This window comes from Anastrepha ludens, chromosome 6, assembly GCF_028408465.1.
Source record: "Anastrepha ludens isolate Willacy chromosome 6, idAnaLude1.1, whole genome shotgun sequence".
Taxonomy (NCBI): domain Eukaryota; kingdom Metazoa; phylum Arthropoda; class Insecta; order Diptera; family Tephritidae; genus Anastrepha; species Anastrepha ludens.
Window position 1 is genome coordinate 76,502,035 of NC_071502.1, and position 27,617 is coordinate 76,529,651.

Below are 27,617 nucleotides of genomic sequence, written 5' to 3' on the forward strand. Positions count from 1 at the left end.
TATTGGACTAAAGCTATAAAAAAACAATAATTGATAATTCATTGTTAAAAATATTCCCCAAACCCATCTGACAATTAAGTCATGTTTGGAGTTATCGTCGGATGATTCGCCACTTCTAATGACAATTAATGAAACTCTGCACGAACAAACTTTCACAGGACTATATACAATCTGTGTTAGAAGAAAAGAAACGATTTTTTTCTTGTAGCTTCAAGATATATTTCGTTCTGCTTTTTTTCATAATAATCCCACTCAAAGGCTACGACGCCAGTGCTAACTCAGGTTAGTGTCGTTCGAAACTTTCCCGTAAACGCAACCAAACAAAAATGAGTGAGAAGTACGCGAAGCTGTTTGAGGTGGTATTTTTATGCACGCATTCGAAAGGGCCAAATTTATCTCACGCCGCGGCTGCAAAAGTAATTAAAAAATTAAAAAAAGTTTGTTGTGATTTGGAATCAGCGGTATAAGGTGTAGAAAAATGTTGATGACTTTTCCGAGCGCGGCTTGAAGCGAGTGACGACATAAAGCAAGATAAAGTGACCGTCCAACTTTTTAAGCGGGACCCTTCTTTGTGATTATGCCAAGCAAGATCAGTTCTTGCTAAAAAGGTAATAGATGTGAGTATTAACACCATCGAACGTAGACTGAAGAAGGCGAGCATATCCTACCGTCCTACATCATCAAAACCACTGCTCTCAGAATAACACATTGAGAAACTGACCTTCCCAGTCCCCAGACGCCAACCTCATTGAAAAAGTGTGGTGAACTATGAAAACGCATCTTGCCGGAAGGCCAGTCCATGATTTAGAGCAACTCGTGCGTCAAGTTCGCAAAATCTAGTCCTGTTTATCGACGAGCTACGCAGAAGAGCTGGTTCAAAGCATGAAGAAGATGCCAGGCTATACTCGACAACGATGGAGACTACACGGCTGATTGAGTAATTGTGACTTGTAGTTTTGTACATACTTTCATGTAAAAAAATTTCAAATATATATCTTTTATGCTCCATGAATAATCGCGGTTCCATTTTTCTGACACAGATTGTAAGTATAATAATAAAACGGACTGGAATTATTTTCAACAAAGTTGGAAGCACAATTGGTAATGAATATTTCATTAAAAACGGAAAACGAAATTGACTCAGCAATAGCTTTTTTCAACAATTCCATCATCAAAGCCCCCACCCTTTCGACACCGACTATAAAAATTCACCAAAAAGAATCTATTCGATAAAGGTATATCAAACAAAAATACAGCAAAAAATTAAGCTCCATAAAAAGCGGCAAACTACTAAACATCCCGAAGATAATGCAAAACAACAAATCAACAACTGAAGTAAAATCATTGTTAAAATAACACCAAGATAAAAAGCCAGCATAAAACATATTTAACACAGTCCCACACAAATCTCCCATCGAAACCCAATACGGGACTTGGTCAAAAACCAACAAAGAGACGGTAAACACACTAGCTGAACACTTTAAGAAAAAGACAACCAGCACATGGAACAAAATGTAAATGCGAGTAACCCAGCAGAAATCAGATACCATTCAGTTCAAGCCGACTCCGAACGGCAAATGTTTTTTATGAGGAGCTTTTTCATGGCAGAAATATACTCGGAGGTTTGCCATTGCCTGCCGAGTGACGACCGCTATTAAAAAAATCTTTTTCTTCATTTTGGTGTTTCACGGAGATTCCAATTTATGTTCTCCGACCCATTCCGCCACGGCCGCAGCAATTATCATACATATGACAAATATTTAACATCATATTAAGCACACTTCCACGCCTCTCAGATTAGACAAATATAATACCAAGTCACCAATTTGGATTTAGACGACCTCATTGAACTGTGCAGCAAGTCCACAGAGTTATAAACGAAATATTAAATTATACATATGGATAATAAAAGATTCTGCGTAGCTGTCTACCTAGACATTGCATAAGCCTTTGACAGGCTGTGGCATAAAAGACTACTGCATAAGCCCAGAATGCTGGGACTTGCCTTGTACTTGATTTTCACAGCAGATATACCTATTTCAACAACAATTGCATGATATCCACATTCGCGGATAACACCGCCATAAGATAAAATCGAAAAAAAAAAATACTGACATTCTTCAAAAAATAATAAATGCCCACGGCTCGATAAATGGGTAGATAAGGCGGTACAAGTAATATATGCAAATAGAAAGCCTAAGAAACATTAACTAAAAATAAAAAACATTGAAATAAGAATTCTTCCTAGTGCAAAGTATATTCGTATGACTATAGCTGAACAACTAAATTGGAAATGACATTTAGAAAATAAACGAAATGAAATCAAAAGCAAGTTCAAACAATTATACTGGCTTTTAATGTGAAATTTAAAACTAAGCCTTAAAAACAAAGCAGTGGTATACATATAAATCAATAATCTCACCCATTTGGAAATATGGGATAGAAATCTGAGGCACACAAAAAAAAACCAATATCCAAATAGATAATTCTAAGGACCCAATCTAAAATACTTCGAACAATAACAAAAGCATGCTGGTATATAATTATATAATGTAGCACAATAGAAAATAATACAATGTAACATAAATTGAATTTTATCTGTTTTTCCAATGTATTCTTTAACTACATATTTTCTCATATCAAAACTTACATGTGCTCTCGCTTAAACATGAAAAGAAAGTGTGACGGATGCCTACCTACGACTACATACCATATATACCGTGTAAGTTGAGGGCATAAGACAGCGCATGGCTTAAAACAAATACAATATACATACGTAATCGCTTAACATGTTATATGGTTTCAGCCGTGGATGTTTTCGGTCATTATCTGAACGTATTTCCCCATAAGACCATCCACTTTCCAAGCGACGGCTAGCCCAGGCATCGTGATAATGTTCACTAAATTTCTGCACCAGTGTTTCGAGGTCATTGTTTAATTGTACTTGAGCTGTATCAATAGGTTGAGGATCATATTGTGGTTGATCCGGAGCACCTGATTGCCGACCATAATAGTCCTCATCCGTATTTTTGGATAAGCTGTAATCTGGTGGCAAGGCACAACCAATAGCAATCAAACAAGGCAATGCTTTTCCAAATAACTCAGGATCGTAATCCATATTACTGAGAGAATCAAAAATATTAGAGAACAAAAGCATCGTGAGTCGCTTTTCCTCATCCGATGATGCCCCATATGATCCCTGGCCTTGAGATGAACCATAATATTTTGCACAACGATCAAAATGTATAGTGAGAAGCTAAAAGCAAAATATAAGTTAAAGTAAAGCTCATTTGTGGAGTCATTACACTGGGCTAATTGTTAAATACAAAAAGTTGGGTGCCTGAGGATAAAATAAAAAACTACGCGCGTGTGCTGGAAGAGGGTCATAATTTAAAAACATTGCTTAGGCCATTTTGAGTAAATGTGCCAATTGAAAACTATAAATATATTTTCCTCAATTTTGATGTTTTCGAATATGACATTCTTCCGGAAGCGCACGATATGTAATTCGAATATATTCAATTTGATAGAGAACTGTAGCTTTTCCAAGGCGTAGGTAGCTATAGAAACTCTTTCAAATGTAGTAACAATTTTTAAAAACTAGTTCGCGTTCAAACTTCAATATAAACGTTTAAGGCCGCTTTTGCCTCTTACGATGAATAGAACTACTGTTGCATCAATGGATTAGTCAATTTCTAAAGTACTTTGCTATCAACAAGTGTGCTCAGGTTATGCTCAGGTGTCCATCTTTATGTAAAAAAAACATTTTAACCACCGTGTAGATGCCATTACTATCAGATCTAACATACTCGTAATGCCACGGTTGTGTACTCGGATAATTTGGAGACATCCACCGTCAGCTTGCGCAACAGTTTCAATAGCATAGCAGGTTGCATCTGGGATGTCAGTGCCACTAAGAAATCCGATACAGCCTCTCTCTGGCCCTTTGTGAGCATACGATTCTTAGATAGTCTATATACAGTGTGTAGCGTCGCATCCAACAGACTGGCATAATTTTCCGCCTCATTGTAAAATTTAGAGTGTTTTATGAGTAGTGGCAGTATTGAGTTGCCAATATATCGATTCATCGAAAGAGCCATATCGCTTTCAGAACCATCACTCTTATCAAGAATAGTGGCTGTACGCAAATCAGGCAAAAACGCATCTTCGAGCAAACGGTAAAAGAGGTCTTGAGTTTCAATTCCATAGACTCGTTCCAAAAACAGCACTATGCTTTGTTTATTGTTTGGTAGCAGTCCGGATGGCATATCCGATTTTGGTTTTTCCTCGCCTGGTGCAGTTTGTGTTAATGTAAACTTTAAACTTAGGACACCTTGCAGATCCTCCAGTGGCACTAGGGATCTTAAAATAGCTCTAGCTCTCAGCGATTCATTTTTACCCTGTTCAATAACAGAAACATCTGGTGCACATCTTCCAAGAAGATCCACAAGTGTACAATAAAAGTTAAGAATTGCTGCACCAGTATCAATATAGTCCTCATCTTCATCTCCTTCTGGTAATGGATGTGTGAAATTTAAGCCAGCAATTGTGCCTTCTGCCTCATCTTGCATATTGCATCGATCAGAAATCCGTTCGGACATGCGATTTGCTTCAACTATTGCGCGAAATAGACCTTCCCCTTCTCCTCTTAGAGCCGGTCCTAAACATTCTGGACGGCGGATAAGAAGACGAATGACAAGGTTTGCGTTCTCCTCGACGCTCTCGCCATTGACCCAAACACAATATCGAAGGAAATCGAGGTAACGTTCACCTTCTACTGGATCCCATCCCAGGTCGGGATAACCTTTTTCAACTAACTCCGAATTGCTTTGTAGTCCACATCTTGATAGGTAAACCGCAATTTTTTCTAAGTAATGTTCCCTAAGTGCTAGGGCCAATTCTGTGTTCTCCATCAAACTCGAATATGCCACATCTAATGGAGTAGAACCACGTAAGCTGGGCCTTGCCAGCAAAATATTGGCATTGTCTAATAAAAAGTCGAAATGATCAAACATAGCCTTTTGGTTCTGACGACCTGTTCGACAAAAATAACAAAGGAAACGGCAGCAACCAACAACCATTTCATGAGAGGTGTCCTTTTCTTTTGGTGGCGCTCCTTCTGCTCCTTCGGTTTGTGTTGGAGCATCACTTTGTGCCTGGGCTCGTCGTCCTAACGTATTCATCATAACAGCCATTACATTTTCATGAATTCTAAGTATTCGTATAAGGTCAGGGTGTTGAAAGAATGTTGCATTATTTACTAATTTCCAAAGCCGTTTCCGCATAAGCTCCTCCTCTTCTTGACTCATTTGCACTGGAAGTAAAGCACGAATTTGGCTTAAGCCTACCCACATCTCAGCCACATCATCTCTAGCCCTGTTATTGATAACATACGTTTTACCAAGAGCACGGACCAACTCGCCTACGGTATCATACTGGCGAACCAACAAACTGAACATTTCGCGTACAAGCTTTGGGTTTTCTATTTGCGACTCTTCAGCCCAACTGACAATAGTTTTTATTAACACTTTCCGGAAGACCTCCTCAGGAGTTTTCTTTTCTGCCTCCTCAACCTCCTTAGGTCCTTCCTCAAGTTCTTTTACTGCATTTATAAAATTATAAATCTTTGTTATTGGCCCCGTTTTCACTTCTTCAATTGCGTTACTGTCGAGTTCATCTGGCTCTTGTAAGGCATTGAGCGACACCTTTTTCATAAGGCAATCATGAAAATCATACAATCGGCTTCTCAAATCTAAGCCACATGTACAACTTTCTTGATCATCTGCTTCGAGATTCTTAAAGCACAGTATTTGATTCATTTGTTCTCTAGGAGGACAGCGGAATTCTTTGGTTTTCTTAGCAGCCACAGCACTAGGAAGATCTGATTGTTTGATGTCAATGTAACGACGCAGTTGATCAGCTTGCAGGTCACCAACAAAATCATGAGAAAAAGATATGATGCTCTCAACTCGATGCCTAAGTTGTATATCGTAAAGGTGATGAAGAAGATAGCACATCTGAAGCTTGGCACCTTCTGCCATTTTCATTGTTAATAGCCCTTTGCGATGTTCATCTTTCCCGTCTATATATCAAATTAAATATGATACATATATATGTACATTTATATACGAGTGTAATGTAAATGGTCTTTCAACAGTGACGCCTAGATGTCAGTAGTAAACAACCCCAAGACAGTACTTGTTTTTTATGTCATCTTTAACATTTGTCAAGTAAACAGATTTACAAACTTGTCGATCTTTAAGAACAACATATCGAGAAAAGTCGTGATCTCAAAGTTTGGTGACAAAATTTCAACATTGCATTCATGAATCGACTGTTTGGCGTATTTTACCTGTAGACGTGCTCATGATGGACATTCAAATTATGTAATTTTTCAAATATAATTCTTAAGAGTCGTATTTTGAATAAAAAATTTTGAAACCTGAAGTAATTTAAATTTTGATATGTTTTATATTATTTTACAACAATGTCCAGGCGCGTCTTTTGAAAGACCCTTTATATAATATATAGGTGATAATAAACTTCGCCGAAGCACAAACCTTTTTCAAAAGTATTATCCCATGTTTCAGGATCAATCATTATCAGTAATTTTTGTACATCTTCATCCATAAGAACACCAACTAGTAGTAAGCGATCAGTAAGTTTAATTAGGGGTCTGAGAAAAACAAACAAACTCTTTACTATTTTTAATTAACAATTCACAAATTTAGATAGTATTGTACTTACAGGAACAGATTTTCATTAGTCCAACCAATAGGGTCTCGATTGTGCACTTGATTTACTTCGACTGCTTCCTTTAATGCTTCCATTACGAATTCTCTTACTATTTCCAACGGAAATTTCGGAGAGTAAAGTTGATCAATGTTGGGTATTGGTTCACTGGAAACACTTGGTAAACTAGATGTTTGACTATATACAGGGGGTCTTCATAATCGATTTGTGCGAATGTGGTTATGTTAATTATTTATGTTGTATGTAATTCATGTTGATCGTGAAGGGAACACAGGAATACGAGTTTACGTATGTGGATGTATACATGTGCAAGAAATCGTAGTGCAAAGGTACATGGAAAAAGTGAAAAAATAAAATAGTTTCTTGGACTTGTCGAGTTAAAAGTTATAGTAATATACATGTGTAATTATATAAGATAATGAACTACATCAACACTTAAGCAGAGTTCCCGTGGAATATCAACTGTTACTTTAGGATTAATTACGTCGGGAAGGACTTGGATACATTTTTAGGGGTTGGTAAACATGGATAAGTACGGAATTCTTGGATATGAACACATTTTCCTACATGCCTATTATTCATCAATTTATTATACATTTTATTGGCTAGTTTTAGCACTAACAAAGAGCCATGTTACCAAAACGCTAGCAAAATACACAGATTGCGAATTAAAGTAGCATTTTACCTCCGCCGTGAGGATATGCTCCACCACTTTAAAAATTGTGTAGGATTAAATAACTTTAAAAATAATCTTTTTTCAGGAATCCGTGCAAAAAAAGTAATCACGCTTTTAACTATTTATAAAAAAAATATTTTATATTGGAAAAAACATTTAATTTGTGTTAAATTAAAATTAAATCTATAAATACTTTTAATATATGCAAGATTAAATTGAAATTAGGAGTAAATATTCGTTTCGAAACTATTCAGCGCTACTTGATGGCGAGCGTGCACTTTTTTTGCGTGCTGGATAAAAAGTGTCATCATCGGTGGATATGTAAAATAGTATGTCCAGCCCATCTGTCGGGGTTGATTCAAACTATTAACTGCTTCTGTTGATGTGTTCTTAGTGACTGTTTTTTGTGGTTTCTCAAGTTGCCTATACAATTCTTGCTATCGCGTTACAGAAGACGTAAGGTAACGTTGAATATTTAATGCACAGTCGGACTTGGTTCCCTCTAAAATATACTTATTGCATCATTTCAAGGAATATACATATGTACATATGTAAATATAATAAGAAAATCTTTACTTGTTTTCGCTATCTTTTAGGAGACATGTTTTTTCCGAACGAAAACTTTGTATAGGTGAAACGGGATATTTTAAAATCGTGTAAAAAAAAACTAAAAAGAGTTGGATGTATATGACAAGGTTAAGGGTGCTGGTCCAATACATAACTGTTTTGCTTAGACAATTGTCCAAAAATAATAATAAGAATGTACAGTAATGTGTGAAAGTTGGCGAAGTGGCACTTAGTTTTGCTCACACGTTTTAAACGCTTTAAAGTTTCTAATGGCGCAAATCAATATTTCCAAGAATGATTAAAAAGTGGATTCATCAATCCCTTCCAGCGCGCCAACAGTGAATGGAGTATATGAACGAAGTCATGTTCTTTAGGTATTCGTAAAGGTATGAGATTTACATACAATAGCCAAACTGTTACTATGCAATATGGATATATTTCGCTTTGTGCCCCAATTTTCTTTTTGACTTAAACTTATTTAAGTGAGATAGTAACTTTAAAAAGTGAATAAAGCCTTAATACCACCAAATTGGATTCATCTAACAAACATTGTGACTACAAAGCCACTGAATCCTTAATATTCCGTCTATGTTGTAATAATGCCCCTACATACTGGTAAGGCATTGTGTTTAATATTGTCCTGTGCACTGATAACAGGAATCTAGTGAGTTCTGATTTGCTTTCCATGTAGCGTGCTTTATCCACCTTCGTCGTGTGTGCTGCTGTTGAGAAACTAGACACTGTTAATATCAAGGTCGATAGATTACCATGTTTGGCCATCCTACGGTGAAAAGATTTTAGAGGTGTCGCCAAGATCATACCATTAACTGGCTTTCAGCGAAAAAAAATCAGCTGATGGACTAATGTAACCGGGGTCATAACAACGATTTAATTACGAAAAAACTGAGATTGTGTTGGTAATATAGGAAAAAAAATCAACACAGCCTTCGCCCATTCTACTTCGTAACCACCTGAACGACTGAATGGGCTAGTGTGTGAATACATAGGAAATGAGCTGGCAGAAGGATGATAGATTCCCAGGTTTGGGCATAAGCTATGGTACGTTAGTATCAACTGACACGATCAAACTTATCAGAGTACCATGTAAATGATAACTCACCAACGTGTTCGTGTGACGGTTATGCGTGCGTAACGCGAGAAATTTCGATTTTCCCCGCGAAGCCGCGTCAGCTCGTTGCTGTCTCATCACACAGTGTTGAAAAACAGTACATTTTAAAATCATTAATTTAATTCTTATTAAACTAATTTGAAAGCGATGTTTAATAATAGGCCTCTTCTTTTCGCCAAGCTTTAGCAAATGGCTGAATAGATGAAGCAACTGGTATAAATGAACATAGGTATATTGGCAATGCTGGAGTAGAGCTGTCTAAAATTACATTTTAGATGTAACAGTTTAATGAGTCATAACCATACGGCGGCCGTAGCCGAATGGGATGGTGCATGACTACCATTCGGAATTCTCAGAGAGAACGTAGGTTCGAATCTCGGTGAAACACCAAAATTAAGAAAAACAATTTTCTAATAGCGGTCGCCCTCCGGTAGACAATGGCAAACCTCCGAGTGTATTTCTGCCATGAAAAAGCTCCTCATAAAAATATTTGCCGTTCGGAGTCGGCTCGAAATTGTAGGTCCTTACATTTTGGAGAACAACATCAAGACGCGCGCCACAAATAGGAGAAGGAGCTCGGCCAAACACCCAAAGGGTGTACGAGCCAATTACTTGCTAGCGGCGAATCTTACTCGATAACTTTGTTGTTGTTTTCGCATTCAAATTTATCGTTAAGTTAATCGAGCAGAGTGATAGCGGTCAGAGAAGTGGCGAGTAGAAGAGGCCTAACGTTAATTACAGACGAATGAACTATTTGCATTAGTTTGTTTTGGTTTATTCTACAATAAAAAATTGTAATTCATAACGGTGATGTGTGTAAAAGTATGCAAACATAAGAATGCCAATAATGTGCCGATATGAGCAAACACAAACCGATGTATTTTGTGAACATGTAAACAAGCGAATTTCACTGTTTTTACTGTGTGTTACGTCACTAGGTACTCGGCAAAAGAGTTCTGCTCGCTCATTTCACACCAAGGATGATAGATTTACAAGGTTTGCTCTTTAACTATGAAAAATAAAATTGTGAGCAGTACTCCAGCGACGTGTCAGGGTTTGAAGATTTGACAGCCGAATTCTGCATTATTACACACTCGTCCAGATAGCCATGAGCCGACATGAGGGAAAACCAAGAATGATAGATTTTAAGGTTTGCTTGATAGTTATGTGACAAAAAAATTGAGAGGGGAACTTTGGCTGACACGTCACTTCGCGCACCATTTTGCAGCTACATTTGAGTTGCGCGCAAGAGCTACTTCTGCAAAAGCTATATGTGACTACAGGGTTTGATTGAAAAGTAAAGAGTCTTCCCGCGCGGAGCGTCTACCAAGCGATCAACCGAATCGGCTGGTGAGGGAAAATGATCGTTTGACCTTCTCCTTCCACTAGAAACCGGTCTCAGTTCGCTGGCAACACCGGTGCAGTCAAAATCGCTCCGCGCGTGAAAAATGTTTTAAAAGTGCGTTAGGATTTTGTAGTGCCGAAAATGCAGCGATCGTTGGAGCAACGTTACTCGATCAAAATTTGCGTAAAGCTAAACAAAACGAATACCGAAACCATGAGGCTACTCAAGAAGGCTTACGGGGACCAATCTCTGTCCAGTGCCCACGAAAAACGGTGGCACAAGTTGTTCAAGGAAGACCGGGAGGACGTCGAAGACGAACAGCGATATGAAGGTCTTCGACGACGAAAACAGACAAACAAGGAATTTTTACCTCCAGGAAGCTCTGTAAACGCGGCATTTTACAAAGAAGTGCTCCTTCGGCTAAAAACCGCGTCGCCCGGGTTCGGCCCGACCTCGTCAGCAATTGAACCCTTCATCACAACAATGCGCCGGCGCACACCGCCTTCCTCTGCACCTCTGCATTGTCCAAGATGGGGGTTCCGGTGCTTCACCACCCTCCCTACAGCCAGCCAAGACCCTCCGGACTTCTCGTTCCCGCGCCTGAAAAGAAAGCTGAAGGGGAGGCGTTTCGACTCCATCGAGGCGATCCAAAAAACTGTGACAGCCGAATTGAACGCGATTCCGGCGGATGAGTTTAAAAAATGTTTCCTGCAGTGGAAGGACCGCTACCAGCGGTGTATTGGCGCTCAAGGGTCCTATTTTGAAGAATATTAGTTGTATAAGCCAAAAGTTTTAATAAAAAAAAAATAAGGCTCATTACTTTTCAATCAAACCCTGTATATGTGAGTGTGTGGGAAACCAAAAAAACATAAAGATTGGTTGGCTACGGTTTTTACTATTAATTTTAATTAAACAAAAACTCACTTCAAATAACGCACAATTAAATTACCCGCTTTCGCACATTTGTATTCACTGTATTCGTAAACAAACCGCCGCATTGCATGGGCATTGGCTGTGTTGATTTATTCGTATATCACTAACACAAGCTTAATTTTGTTAAACACATCTCAAATGACTTCAGCCCATCAGCCGATTCTGTCAAATTCGCGCAGTGTCAAATAACGGTTGGTTACAAGAGCACCTCTAAAAATTTTTTCACCATGAGCGAAATCGCCAGCCGAAATTTGCATGATAACTTCACACATATTTACATACTCGTCCAATCAGTCGCTGTTCACACGGCAGCGAAGTGTGATTGGTTGATATTTTTCGTATATCACCAACCCAATTTCAGTTTTTTTGTAAACACATCCAAAGTGACATCAGCCTATCAGCTAATTCTGTCAAAATCGCTCAGAGCCTAATAGCGGTCTGTTAAAGGGCACACCTCTAAAAATTGTTTCGCCATGATTTCACACGCACTCACACACTCGTCCAATCAGTCGTTTTTCAGACGGCAACGACACAACATGGAGGAGTATGTGTTGATTTGTTACGTATATCACCAACACAACCACAAGTTTATCGTAAACAAATCGTTCTCTTGCCCCGGCTGATCGGTCTGATCTTGGCCACACCTCTAAAAATCTTTTAACCATGGTTATAAACTACCTTTTTCCTTTGCCCAATATGCTAAAATTGAAGTTTACATATATTTATTACCTTAGGTTAACATCTGGATTATCAAGTATATCATTTCCGCTGCTCAAATAAGGCAGCTTTGTTAATATAGCCACCGAAAGAAAATATGGAAAGGTGGATGGCCGTTGTTTAAAATTTGTTAAAGACATGGTTAATGATAGAAAGTTAGAATTGTTATACGCCGAACGAAAACGGGAACCGTGAATTGTCATTTAGAAAGGCACATAAATTGTTTGTATAAACTTTTGCATATGAGGCACGTGTTAAAAATCCACTTTTAGAGTACATCCTGTGTAGTCATCTGAACATACTAGGTCGAAAATTAAGCTACCGGTAGAATGTGATTAAACAAAAACCAAGGATTGATCCAGCTCTAGCAAAGAGTTTCTGTGCACATTGAATACGAAACATCTAAGGTAATGTCTGCACGACGAAATTTCCCGACTGGGTCTTCAAAGAGAATTCTTAAAGGGGCTTCCCTGCACGCGAAGAGTGCAGCAGCCAAAAAAAGGGAAGAACTGTAGAATATTAGACAGCAACAATGGCAGTTAATGACAACATTTTAACTCTTTTGAATATTAATTTTCATGGAATTGAGATGGTTGTGATATGCTTTACATAAGTAAAAGGCTAATGTAATGTAAGAATCACAGTTTCGAAGTGGCTCTGCAACATTTGAGGGAACTAACAAGCTCATTACGAAGAAGAAGCCGCTCGTCAAACTAAAAAGGTCGGCCTAATATAAATAGATGCTGATATAACATACAGAGGAATGAGATAGATATTGCAGAAATCAGAGATTTCGAAACCATTATTTTGCAATACCTAAGGTTAGTATCTTGGGTGAAGAAGTGCTGTAATAATGTGTTCTGAGTTAGTTTAATATCAATACTGAGTCTAGACTTACATATTGTAGAATATAGTATTATTACATTTACGTCGGCAGAGGTAAACAATATTTCATGAACGTACGACTTACCGTATATGTATCCAACTGAACTTGAGTGGCTAACTTAATCTCTTTAACTTTCAATTGACATTTCATTTTAGCGCTTTCGACACATCTGGTGGTGAAAAAAAAAAACCGACAAAAAAAATATTGCTTCCATATTAGTCTGGATTCTAAGGATCAAGATCTGTAATCTACGTTACAATACGTATGGCAATGGACTACTTCGTGGAGTACATGTACGTGGAGAGTCATAAGCTTACTGCAATTAAAGCACTGACCAGCTCACTGAATATTCCTAAACTAGTTTGGTGTTGCAAGACCCTATCTAAAAATATTGGTAAACATAACGGAATTGTTTTATTCTGAATGGCGCATCTAACTTTTTGGCCAGAATATGCTCGAGTTAGACTTTTCTTGGGCTGTAACCAATTAATAACCGTTGGGGCCACCGTCGAGAATAGTTCACTCATTGACGACTGACTCATTGACACTCAAAATTTGTTCTAGGGCGACACAAATAAAACTTCTGCTCTCGTGATTGTGGGAAAGATTGGATTTAAGAATTAATGGACCTTATTGGGGTTTATAAGTTACTTACGTTTGTGTTTATATTCAGAGCTTACGTATGTTCGAACACTCTGAAGCAAGCTTGCGTACTCTTTGCACATATCGCACCCTAAATGCAAAAGGGGCACAACTCAAAATGAGCAGAAGCTCAAATATGAACGAGACGTTATCAATAAAACGGTCCGCGGATGACATATGGCAAAAATAATTTTTTTGTTTTTTGGTAGGACTGTTATAAGCTTACATGGCAAATTTCAGCGTGATATGTCACATAGTTTGTTTTCTGTGCTACTGTAAACAAGTCAAGCTCGAGTGTGGAAAATTTTGAGTTGTGCCCCTTTTGTATTTAGGGTGCGATATGTACATATGGAGAAAATACTTACGTTATCTCAGTCATTCGCATTTGTGGTCGCACAGACTCTGTTATAAGTGATCGTAATGAGTGGCACATCTCGTCATCATTATACAGTTCTTTAAGCTCTACTCCTAGTGGTATTATGTACTCATTTTTACATACTTCCATGGTGGTGGCATGGGATTCCAAATGAAGGGCAATCAATAAATCATAAAATCCTTGACGTAGAGGTCCGCTCATATACTCTGATCTTATTGCATAAAGTAGTTGTTTCTGATCAACATGCTGACAAAGAGCATGGGCAGCACGATAGTTGGATTGATAACAAAGGGCTGCATATAAAGTGAGTGTGTGGGCGTGAAATGATAGTAATTTATCCATCTCTATTAATTCCAAAATATCAATGCAACGATCTTCTTCCGGTATGTGAAGTGCGAGCATTGATACCGGGTCCTCGCATAGCATAGACCAACCCCTTATATCTGACAGTTTGAGAGCATGTACCGGTAATGCCGTATTTGGAACTCGTGCCCACTGATGAGGCCTAAGGCATTGAACTTTAAGCCGAGGAGGAGACTGGGGATTAATGTGCTTATCACTTGTAGGCAATACGGCAGCAGAAAGCGGTAAAGTTGTAGATGTTCTTCCCAATTCAATTTGCAATATTTCTTTACTTGTTGCTTCTACAAATATCGCTGGAAAAAGTTTCGTGTCTGGCTCCATCATCCAACGGTGAGACGTTTCTTTCCCCTCGCATGTAAAATGAATTATCCCAGTAGACGTGTCCACAAAACATCCAATAAACATTCCCTAAAAATGTTATCAATAATATAAATCTTTGGCTCGTTAATCATTATTCTTATTTACCTGTGAGGCGCCCTTTCCGGAAGCGTCTTGAGTGACTTCATTAAAAAGTTCATCAGCTCTGACAACGTAGCAACTCTGACGATCAATACGTTCCATGACTGCTTCATATTCATCTTCTATAACAACCGAACCGCACCGTACTTTTGATTTGTTAAACTCTTTACTGTGGAGATGATATTGTGTTGTAACCCAACCAACATACACATGCGTAGGATCTTGTCCAGGAAATATTCGAACACCATAAAAATATTCATTTATTAGTTTCAAACATTCTGCGTCAAATAATTCGTTGCCTGATGCTTCTATTGGTGGTTGACCCAATGTTGTAGAGCTAAGTTGCTTAGGTCCTTGCGGTATTGGCGTAGATGGCATATCAGTCTAAAAACCAAATTAAATATAAGCGGATGGGATATGTTGAACAATTTATTAAAAAAAAGTGATGAATCGACCTAGTACCGAAAAATATCATTGATTCTCTTTGCAGCCTTTTAAATCTTATATTATTCAGTGAAACGGTTTGTATTTTTAAGAACATTATGCACCCAACTCTTTTGATGCAGACTTATGGAATGGAGTAACTATTGTAGAAGTACCACTTCAAACCCGCTGTTGAGCGAAAATCATGTGGAAATAATTATTATTTTTATTTGTACTGCTATTTTTGTTTTCCCAAATAATACGTCACATCCAGATATACTCTCACGGATGTCGCAATCTTCTAATCTATCATTTTCAGGGGAAACTTATAGCGGAAATTAGTAGTAGTAGTAGTTTTTAACTCTTGCAAGAGAGCTTGTTTAGAAAAGCTCCATGTGGATGGGTGCTTCTAGTCAAGAGGATTTAATTAAAATTAGTAGTGTACGTAGTATTTGAGAAAACATTTCCTTTTGCCCCGACGACTTCTGTCTCAAGCCCCTACCCTGACAAAAAGGTGCTCAGTTTCACATATTTATATTTTAAAACTTAAATAAATTGCGTACAAGTAAGCTTACATTATTCAAGCGCAAGGTTGGTGTTTTGGTAGTCATTTGCGCATTAACAACATTGCGACCGTGTGCGACAGTATTTCTCCGTTCAAGTGATGTCTCCTGGTTTCGACCGGTCATTTTATCCCTGCTTTGATCCCGTGATTTCTTTGAGAAAAATTTAAAGGGACTTCGACCACGTTTTTTCTTATCGTCAATTAATTCTTCTGTTCCATTGATTCCATTCATGGTGTTCATCATATCACCCGTTGACCCTGAAAAGTCTGACTCGAATGTAATATTGCGCGTCAATGAATTTTTGCGCGGAGGCCTTGCGGGACTGCGTAACTGTTCATCCGCTTCTGCTGTGTCCTCAAAATTTTGATGTAGGCCTTTAATGTCACTCATGGTGAATCCTCCTTTTAGCATGTGGTCCACATTTGCAGCTGCTTGCTGTTGTTGGTTAGCTAACTCTTGAGCTTCGCGTTGTAATCGATATTGACGAATTTTAATTTCTTCCCATCGTCGCGCCTTTTCATTTTCACTCACGAATTGACCCATACAAGTAACAGGGAGAGAAAGTCGCAAAAATTCCCAATTAGCCTTCTCCATAGTCTCAAAAGTGTTATGAGAAATTTTTAAATGAGGTGGTGTGTCAGCACCTCCTGGTATACGTGTAACGTCTATGCGACAATCTGGCATCTCTTCAGTGTTTTCAAAAATCGGTTGGTCCTTTGTATACCAATGAGTTACTGGACGACGCATATTGCTAAGATAAATGAAAATTACAGCATGCAAAAATCAATGAAACGAATATACTTCTAAAACTTACACACAAAATGGCTCATATCCCTCTTGAAGGCCACAAGTAGTGAAAAACTTTAATGAGTCGACATCCTGTCCATATATTAGTCGTGCTTTTTGCCCTACGCCCAAGGTACAAGCTGGTACAAAACCTACCCCTTCAGCTGTAACGTCCGCAAAAGTTGTCTCCCCACCCAAAGCATCCATTAAAAGCTCACCGTTAAGCGAGAAACCTGTTTGGTTGTATGATGAATAAATAAATACATTAACGTCGGTTGCATGTATCTCTTGAAAAAGTATGGTTTTACAGCATTCAAACATTTTAGCAAATTATGATTCTCTCGTGAATAGAATTGCGACGTAAGGCGTTAAGTCAAATTTGTTATGAAGCAGAAGAAAATTAGCAACGCAAATACAAGAGCGGCTATTTGTCGTCATTGAAGAAGATTTATATGATTGCCTTTAATTAAATTTTGTAACTCTTTAAAAGAAAGTATGTGAAAATATCACCGAGTGTTAGCGCATCAATGAAGAATGAAATATATAGAGGCACAGAAATAAACCGCTGTTATTTGAATCCTATTTTATAAATAAATTATTATAAGTTGAGTTATAAGTCGGTGAATTACATTTTTAGTTGGTTATTATTATCAGCGATCGTTCTGAATTTTAAAATTTTTCTGATATCGTCGTATATCCTCAGCTGAGGTAATAGTCTATGTCTTAATTTTTATGCAACGTTTTTTGACGACTAAATAAATATTACTATTTGACATATGTGGATGCGTCATGCGTTGCAATTCTTCCTATAATATATTAGTATCAGATTTATAAGCAACATGAAGCGAGATTTAGTAAACAATTAGGACATTTAGTAGTGACGGGCATTATTGACTACAATTAATTGTAATTACAGCACTCGAAGCTAATAATGAATTGCGAGAGTAATAACTTGCACATTTTTAAGCTAAGATTTTACCTACAAGAATTACCATAAATTTCCAATTTGTTTCTAGATATAGTACGTATTTATTTGATTCTTAATTATGTAGTAATTTTCTATATGTTTCTTTAAAAATAACCGGAACTGCGGTTTCATAATTTTAACTTTGCAAAAAAGCTTTTGATGCAACAAATATATTTTCGTGACCGATCGAATGCCTATAGATTTTCAGTTTCGATGACCAAGTTGAAGTATACAAATATTCAGATTAAAAACTTTCAAATTAAGTCGAACATATTGTGGTTGACCTATTCCTCTAATTTAAACGCGATTGACTCGGATCATTCCTTTTTGTAGCCGAGACCCGTTTTCTGGCGTACATACGCATTAAAGAATAATGCAGAAAGGTTGGAGGATTCTCAAATAGCTAACACCGGAATGTTCAATCGTATGAAGTTTCAAAAACTGAAAATGCCATTTTGTCTGTGATGTGACGGCTTTTAACGTAAATAATATAAAATAGGTCTTCCCACGCTTAATCAGTAATGAGTAATAATCACGTGACACATTCGACATAATTCAATTTGAAGTGGGATTAAATTTTATGTGGAAATGGTTCTTATGGGAATCATACCCTGTGCTCTGATTTCTTTTCAGAAGGGTTGGAATCTGAGACCTCTTCCAGTAAGCTATGCACAATCCTCAGCTAGTACGGTCACATTGGTCATATTAAAACTTTTATTTATCAGAGCTATAATAGTAAAATTCCTTTGCACAAAATAGCAAATTAAAAAATAAAAAAGCAGAAAATGTTAAGATTTGTCATGCCATGAGTTTAAGAGTTTAAGAAAATGTGAGACAATCAATGAGAACAATAATATACATACTACAATTATTCAGTTGCATGCAGGTTTTTACACATCGCTTATTTGCTGCATGAATGTCATAATGTCGGAGGAAACGGCTTAAAAGTTTTCAATTTATTACTATACCTCCCGAAGTAAAAGTAAAGACACATTTTCGTCTAATGATATACCGTTAACTAATACCACTTTGAATTTATTACACATCGTACAAGAGGAGCTTATGATCATTTCTGCATCCCTATCTGAACAATTTTTTAGATTACGACACTTGCCATGAGCAAATGAGCATATGATACATGGTTTGCTTGTTTTCAGACCCTAAGCGACATCTTTTTCTCATTTAATTACAATTTTTGGGCTAATTTAAATCCAACTTTTGTTTTTTTAATTCAAGTAGAAATGTCAACTACGTAGGTAAGTGAATTAATATCGGCTATTAAAATTATACTAGTTCTTCTAAAAACCTTAATAGAGTATACAAAGAAAATAAGTTTAGTTAGATAATTAGTTTAACAATTCCTAAAACCTTTTACGAGAGTTGCTACTTAAGTTTTGGGATATGGCAAGAACAGTTCGTATTCAGAACGTTTTGTCGCACGAGTATTATTTTTGTTGATTGCAGGAAACATTCTTATTGGTTAAAAAATGTAGTAAAATAGTGAACATTTTCGACCGATATTTTCGTATGACTTTCGAAGAAGAAGAAAACCACAACACCTTGCACGAGGTGATCGACTCGCTTCGAATTTTAGTGATGAAATACCATCTCAAGCAACCGTGCTTCGCAAGTTTATTGTGCCAGAAAAAATCAATACTATGCCTGAACTGATATTGAGGCGTGATTGGGCATTAGCTTCCCTTGAACATGTTCAATATTATCTGAATCAAGACGGCTGTTAAAAAAGTTTGTTTGCATTGGATACCGTATAGCTTGATAATCGTTAAAAAAAGGCCCGTGTCGATGCATAAAAATACGTCTATAGATTGTGACAGGCAAAGCGTTAAGCATTCGTGCATATAAACTCGAAACTAAAATAAATCGAGTGGTTAGGTCTTTCAAGACAAGTGAAATGCACCAAAGTTATTCATACACGCAAAATTTCGAGGAAAACAGTTTCTTGTTTCTTCGGAGCCATTGAGCATATCACTACCGTGCCACTAGAACAACCTAGAACGGTCACATTCCCATTTGTTTGCCGGAAGGAGAACTTATCGCAGAAAACTATTCATTCTCCACCCCGAACATTTTAAGTTAATTTTCGAGTATTCAAAACATCGAATTAATGAGCTGAACAAGCAATTTCGTTTTCGTTCGGATCGAAAAATACGAGGTCAAAGCTTTACAACAGCCGAAGAAGCGTTCAAATCACATGTTTTGAAATAAATTCAATCGGAATGGAAAAAGTGCTTAGAAAATTGGCCCAAACTATGGTGTTTCATAGTTAATATTTTGAAAAACTACAAAACTTATAAGCAAATACTTATTTTTACTTGTCTATCTCAAAACATTAGAAGTAACCCTCGTATAAGAGTATCGATCTTTGAAATTTACCTATTCCACTAAATATGATTCCTATTCAGAGATTTTATAAGCATCCGTAAGCATCCCTTTTACTGTTAACTTCGATTCTTTTAAATTATACTAAAAATCTGTAAGTCTGTATATGCAAGGTCCGGCACTGGAAGTGTAACCAACTTCAGACTGCTCGCGTAGCCGATGCACGAGCATCAGCTGTCTGTTAGCTGATTAAATGATAGTCCAGAGTATTGTTTACAAGCGCGCGGAGCCGAGAGTAAACTCGAAAAAAGAAATTCAGTAATGGATTTCAAACATAATAATGTAATTTGTGTAGATTTAAAAAGTAATAGTGTTATTTGGCTAGAAAATCACAACCAGCGATTGTTCGTGCGCTCCAGCACCTTAAAGTAAATAAAGATTTTGTTTATCGCACCATCGATACAATGATGCTGGTAGCATCGCGAAACGCAGATGGACGCTCTCCAGTCGTTTTAAACAAGCCTGGCGTCTAGGTAAATGCGAAGTATTATCGGGAAAGTATTCTGGAGTTTGCTTTGAAGCCGTGGGCAGACAAACATTTCAGACAAACGTTTAAACTGGACTCGGCACCGTCTCACAAAGCTCGAGTGAACAAAGGATGGCTAACAAACAACATTCCAAACTTCATGACGTCCACGCAATGGCTTTCAAATTCTCTAAACGCGAGTCCGATGGATTACTCTCTTTGGGCCATTTTAGAGAGCAAGGTTTGAACTAAAAGATTCACCTGTCTCAAGGTGCTGGAAAAAGCCATTGTCCGCGAGTGGGCCAAAATACCTGCACGTCGTATTCGGATATCGTGTGATTCGGTCATATCGAGAGCAAAAGTAAATTGATTCTTATCTTTGTATTATTTTCACACACTTTTTACTTTGAATTGAATAAAAGTAATTTTCCAAACTAAATTGATGGCCTTTTTAATTGGTTACACTTTGAGTGCCGGACCCTGTAATATAAAAGTGTATATTCATAAAGCAGTAAAAGGAAATAGTTCTGATCGCTGCTAAAAAGCCAGGATTTGTGTACACATTTTCATAAACAAGATATTACTTACAAACAATTTTTTATACTATAGGGCATGAATAGAGGTGGTAAGGCTGTATGAATATACAGGTATGTAGGAGATTTTCTAATTTTATCAAGTGTGTATAAATATTTTTAGTAAATATCGAAAGCGAGGACACGGAAAAAATTTTTTGATGTCTTACTGATTGTGTGATCGGCGAGATCTAAGAATACGCCGACAATATCCCCAGGCCCGCATTGTTTACCAAACGATTCACAGGTGCCACCAGAAACTTTTTCTTCCTAATTTATTTAGTGTTAATGAATAGAAATACTTGGTTAAACTAATCAAATTCAAAACAAATGAACTGTTAAATATATCAATAATCGCAATACATATTTTTTTACTTTCACACAAGTTATTTTCGCAACCCCATTTAAAAACACAGAAAAATAAGATAGTTTCCGCTAAATGTTATGTGTTGTAGAAAAGTTCAGTTGAATAGTAACACAGTTGTAATTAATGAGCAAAACAGCGGAATGAGAAACGCTTAAATTGAATTTATTGACAACATATTTGTATTTCTTACTGATGGTTCGCTCCAAGACATCGATAAAGCAACCAATAACGTCACCTGCCTCATACCGAACACCAAAGTGTTCCACGGATCCACCGTGCATCTTAGTCACCTAAAATTTTTTATATACATCGATATACATACACGCAGTGGTATGTATACAGTTGAGCATAATAAAATAAACATAAAATTGAATTTTTTTTATTGAAAAACCTTGGCAGATTCGTTAACTACATGTTAGTTATTGTTTAAACATACTACTACATACTGGAGTTACAGTTCACTTCGCTTCATAGGATTTCATTTCCTGAGGCTTTTTGGTTGCATTTATGCGGTGATTTGGGTTAAATATTTCAAAATTAGAAAGATGATATGTCGTCTAATCCACAAAACTATCTGTATCTAAAGGCCTTATATGTTTTCTTTAAGCGATTATTTAGACGTGCAACATTTAAAAAAACGAAAAAAGCTACTATTTTATTTAGACGAGGTTAAACGGATCTACAGTTACCAGCTTTGCTCGTAATTCACTGATCACTTCCCTAAAACTTAAAAAAGGTAAGTTTAATAATTGAATGAATTGTAGATATATAAATAGTTTAGAGAAAGGATTTGAAACTCGTTTATCTCAAAATCCCAACACGCAAGTCCTCAGAAGAGGCACTGCACGGGGTAGTGGGTACAAAGAAAATCAATTGGCGCACTCTGGTAGCATTCCTAAGCACAGAAGGAGCTTTCAAAATGTTAACTTTAACTCCATAGTGGCTACTCTCACCAAGTTAGGCTCAGAAGCAGACCTCGCTGAAATTGCTAGTGTCACTACTCCAAGATCTGTCAACACAGGCACCCAGTTACTAGTGGTCAAAAATATTCTCTCAACCTTCAATCAAAAGAGAATCAGAGTAGTAGCGGACGACATGGTAATAATGGTTCGAGGTATGTTTCCAAATATTATTCCGAAATCAAGCGCGGGCAGTAAAACTGAACTTCAGAATATGAGCTGCCAAATGTATTAGACTTACACCATTGTGAGGCCTATTCTTGTAGTACATATGGATGGCACTAGCTAAAACCTACATCAAATCAAGCATGGGAGGATACAAATATCGGCTAGTATATGTACTAGTAACAGAGGCATTATGCTGATGTCCAATGCTAGTATCAAAGAAATCGGGAGCTGGATCACTGAGAACTCAATTCGCTCAGTCAATGGCTCGATATCACTTTAGCATGAGCTCCAGGCCAGAGTAATATTGAGGGTATCGAGGAGGCGAGTACGGTTGCTAGACTAGGATCTTCCTTTCTAGACACAATAAAGAGGAAATAGCTCTTTTGGAAACGTAACTACTAAAACAACAACGGCGCTAGACGATAAGTATCTCCCAGTCCAGGAAATAAATAGCAACCGCAGCCCAGTCTACTATTTTAGGTATTGCAAAATCCTTCCGATTGAAAAACCGTTCTCTTTGCCTCCTTTTGGATTACTAAATCTAGAGGTAGCAAATCGGGCAAAGCGTTAAGAGTCGATCCTGACGTTGTGCTCAAAACGTTGCACTCACGACAAACACCCTGAGAGATTTTCTTAATGATAGTGCACAAACACCATCCGCGTAAGTTTGGATGTGAACCATGCCTTACATTTCTATTAATAGGGCGTCCGCTACCAAACACCACAAGAGAGGTGAGAATACCCTGAGATCACTACTTTGATCTAATGCACTTATACTTTTCGACCATGCGCTCCATACTCCTCGGCAAGGGTGCCAGAGTGATTGCTCTGAAGGTTTTGGTCAACGGATAGTCATATTTCTCCTGTTTGGAGACTACCGGAATGAATACTACCCTACCCTGGGAATGTGACCAAATACCAGACAAGCCATACTTAAGCATCTTCGGATACACACCAACCGCAACCGGTGAGTTAAAGTCGTCAAATGAGTCTAAAGCAAACTGCACTGACTACGCAGTCACCACCTGCGTTGCTTCTACCCAGAAATGGGGTTCGAAGAGAGTGTTGTCCAGCAGGGAGGGAATCCAGCATAATCGTTAGATCTTATTGAAGTACCCTACACATTTTGGCAAAAAAGTCTGCTGATATTGTCAATATCAGTGCAGAAGTCGCTTTAAGAGTTTGCCAGGGTGATACTGACACCTAAGCTTCCATCACATAAATTTAATTTGAAAACGTACGAATAATTTTTGTTTTGATACCGGGCCAAAAAAATGCAGAGAAAAAATTGGTGGCTTGTGCCCCACCAATACCTTATAGTCTAAACTGTCCAAGTCACGAAAACAAAATGAAAATTGTGTCTGAACATTTCTTTATGCTGTTAAGCAAATCCACTTGTAATTACATACATATGTATGTATGTCAACTGAACCAAAAGTACTTGTACATGACTTGCTGACAGTAGATCCAATGATTAAAACCTACGCAGACATAAATCATCTAAATGATAAGAACAAAAATTCTAATGGGTTCGCCCACCATTAAGTTGCACAAAAAGTCTCATAAAAATCATACAGTCTAATCAGTTGATGAATGTGCCTCACTGTCCTATTATCATACATATGTACCAGTAGATAGAGCAAATGAGAATTGCTGGTTCAAAAGTATTGTGGATTAGAGATCATTCAATTATTTATCTATAATAGATCATAAAATTTACTACATATATGAAGTTAACAATTCTGCCATGGAATTTTTTGTTTATGTACGTGGATATGTGAACATTTGACAAATTATTATTTGTAGAAGTTTAAGTTTGTCAAAACTCTAGCATAAGAAAAAAAATTCTAGGTATAGTCATTAAAAGATTCTACTTATATTTAGGGTCGTTGTATAATTCTTTATAAATTTGATATTTTAAGTAACGATTTAAAGCTGAAAGCATTCAACATAAATTTAACTAATTTTTGCTATTAAAAATACTGTAAGTAGGTAAGGTTAGTGTGAGTGGGATGCCCTCGCCTTATTTACTGTTTTTTTCTTTTTTAATTGGTGATAAGATTAAAAGTTCGTCAAGCTTTCACTCCTAAAAATTTATGCTGACATATCTTTTGCTATTTGGCTGAGTTTCGTTTTTATATGGTCAAGTGTATATATGTAGATGTGTATGTAAACTAAAAAATGTACAATATAATTTCAAAAAAAAAAGTTGATCGTCTTACAATTTTGGAACAATCACTAAAATTTTTGTAGATATAGAAACCTTTTTTGATGTAAAGACTTTACAAACAAAATTTCGAATGTGTCATAGTTAAAAAAAATAAGGTATTTAATTTCCAAAAATTAGTTATAATGTTTTAGATTTCATTTAATATAATTACATATTTGTTGGATGGATTTTAATTAAAAAATATTGTATATCGGCAGATATTTTTTAATTTGTTTCAAGTTATGTTCATCCTTCACTTACATGATTGCACAAAAATTGCAAATTGTAAAAAAATTGTAGAAAATATTAATTTTAAGCTTATATTGATTATACAGATTAATAAATATATAGTTTGAAAGTTTGAAATAATTTAATTTGAGATGGGTGCCCACACTCACCAACGTAACCGTACGTTCCGTGTCAGCAGACACGATCAAACTTATGAGCGCGCCATGTAAATAAAAACTCATCAAAGGGTTCTTACGACGTGACAAATTTTGAATATTCCGTAAAAACGTGCCAGCTGATTGCTCTCTCACCACAAAATGTTGCCAACCAGTACATTTTAAAATCATTTACAAAATAAACTTATAAAAATTTAAATTTTTATGAAAATGATTTGCAAATGATTTTACGTTAGTTATGAATAAATTAACTATTTGCGTTTGTCGATTTTTGGCTTCGGTATATTGAAAAATGAAAAATTGTAACTGATAACGACAGCATTGTGTCGATACAACCGAACACAAACCCACATAAACCGATGTACTGCGTAAATATGTAACGATCAATTTTGTGTATCTCACGACAAACAGGGAGGGACCGTGGTAACTTCTTTGAGTGTGAGCACCATTAGTCATGTTTCTGTTACGTACTGAACATTAAGTCTCTCTCCTATTTCTACAATAAATAGATCGTCAAATATCCACATATGCATATACATACATGCATACATTAGCATTTTTTTCAGTATTTTCAGCCTTTAATTTTGGATTATTAATCTAGTTAATTTAGTTTATTTGAAAAAAAATAAACACTTACGTTATGCCCGTCGAAGGCCCAACTTGAGTCGTCGCTACCTAACATGGTTCCAGGATGGCAGTCTGCCCTTGCCCATCCCACACGCATAGGGCCGGAAGTTAAAACTTCAAACTCGAAATACCATTTGCCAGATATTACAGCGTAATTGCGTTCAACTCGATATGTGCGAAATGCAGCGAATTTTAGCCGTAGGGCTTCAGCTAATAAGGCTTCGTTACCTTCACCTGTTGGAGGGTCTAACACATACCCGTATACCAACAGCGTGCGTACCGTTTCTGAAGCTGTATCACGATTTGCTTTTTTAATTGCTTCATCGACTTTTGAGTAAGGCACTAAGTGTGGGCTTCGATGGTTATCTGAGTCTTCATTTAGCCCGTAAGTCCAACCTTGTTGAATGCGCTCCCGCGCCCATAGATTGTGTGTGTTTTCAGCTAACTGATCGACTAGCTCCTCCAGTTTTGGGGACAATGTAACTGCACTGAGATCTAGAGGTGCTGGCTTGTAGCCATTAGCTTGCATAAAGATCTCATTTGGCAGTCGAATTGGACGAATGCGCGCTGGCGGTTTATCCATAGTGATATAATATCCCAAGGCTATAATAGTCCTATGAAGGAAACATTAAGGGAATACTCAGTTGTATGCTATGTAAAGTAGCTATGTATAATGAATGATCGAAGGAAAGTTAAAAAAGATGGAAATTAATTGTACTTTCAAGCGTGTGTTTTCACGAGTTTTATATTTTTATTTAAGTTTACGAAAATGTGGATTGTGTGTTTGCAATTAATTTAAAATAATTATTTGAACAATAAATAAGTATACAAATATGATATTTTGAAATTATCTCATTAAAATCTGTTTTATTGAGAAAAAATTAGCACTTTCAATGTGTCGTTTGAAAAGTCCATGCAAAACTAAAAACTAACCTAATTGTTTAAGGGTAAGCCTTTTCTTATTTTTCGACATATTCTCCTTTTATTCTTATACACTTCATTCAACGCTGTTTATTGATCCCTTCCGAATAATAGGAAGAATAGGGTGAATGTGAAACGAGTTGGAACCCTATTTCCATTAATTTTACGACCAGAATTTCTGAGGCGTGAGCTGGTGGAAAGGAGGCATGAGCTTTCGTGAAAAGGAAAAACTCTCGATTTCCATGATTCAAACGAACGCCTGAAACTTGATGTGTATTCTTCCACAAGATGCTACTAACTAGACATAAGGTCGATATGTGGCGGTGGCCGTAGCCGAATGAGTAGAGCATAACTATTCTGTCGGTCGGAGACTGTATACAACTTTAAGTCTTTAGTACTTTGAAGCAGGCAGTGCAGCAAAAGAGAGCAAAAGAAGTAGCAACAAGCGTCAACTATTATTATTCTTTTAAAATTCTGTCAATATAAACTATTTTTAATTTTGATCAATACGAAATTCGACATTTTCGGTTTCTTTTACAAAAATTGAGATATTTAGAGATATTGAGATAATAAATATAAAATCAAAAACAATCACAGTTCGAATCCCTAATTTCCACACATCATCGCCCTAACTTGGTGATCAGCATCCATCCACCTCTTCTTTCAGTTGTTTTCGGATTTTACAGAAGTTCCAACATCATTCAAAAGCGTGATGTAGGAATTCTAAATAAAAGCAATTAAAGCGGAAAAATGGATATTCTTATGTATATAAATTGCTAAAATGTGAGTAATATTGTACATTGAGCAGGGTAGTACATTTGTTAAAATTTGGTTGTTCACACAAATGTACAATAAGGCAATTTTCATTTACATTTTTGTAGTTTTTATCTATTGTACATATATTTTTTCGGTTTAATTGCTTTTATTTACATGGAG

General features: G+C 36.9%; 1 protein-coding gene across 12 annotated transcripts in view; it reads right to left on the reverse strand.

The window, feature by feature from the left end:
- The window catches only part of LOC128867340 (ryanodine receptor), an 87,647-nt gene that overhangs the window by 22,760 nt on the left and 37,270 nt on the right, over positions 1-27,617 (reverse strand). For 4 of the 12 annotated variants that reach the window (XM_054108480.1, XM_054108479.1, XM_054108478.1 and 1 more), the window contains exons 14-23: positions 25,771-26,374; positions 21,584-21,683; positions 16,650-16,854; positions 15,845-16,586; positions 14,853-15,230; positions 14,014-14,795; positions 6,748-6,945; positions 6,561-6,676; positions 3,810-6,082; positions 2,777-3,256 (exon numbers count right to left, since the gene is read on the reverse strand). In XM_054108480.1, the coding sequence (XP_053964455.1) occupies positions 2,777-3,256; positions 3,810-6,082; positions 6,561-6,676; positions 6,748-6,945; positions 14,014-14,795; positions 14,853-15,230; positions 15,845-16,586; positions 16,650-16,854; positions 21,584-21,683; positions 25,771-26,374 (5,878 nt within the window). Of the gene's footprint in view, positions 1-2,776; positions 3,257-3,809; positions 6,083-6,560; positions 6,677-6,747; positions 6,946-14,013; positions 14,796-14,852; positions 15,231-15,844; positions 16,587-16,649; positions 16,855-21,196; positions 21,297-21,583; positions 21,684-25,770; positions 26,375-27,617 lie in introns of all 12 variants that reach the window. The other 8 variants (XM_054108476.1, XM_054108477.1, XM_054108475.1 and 5 more) reach the window with 3 other exon arrangements.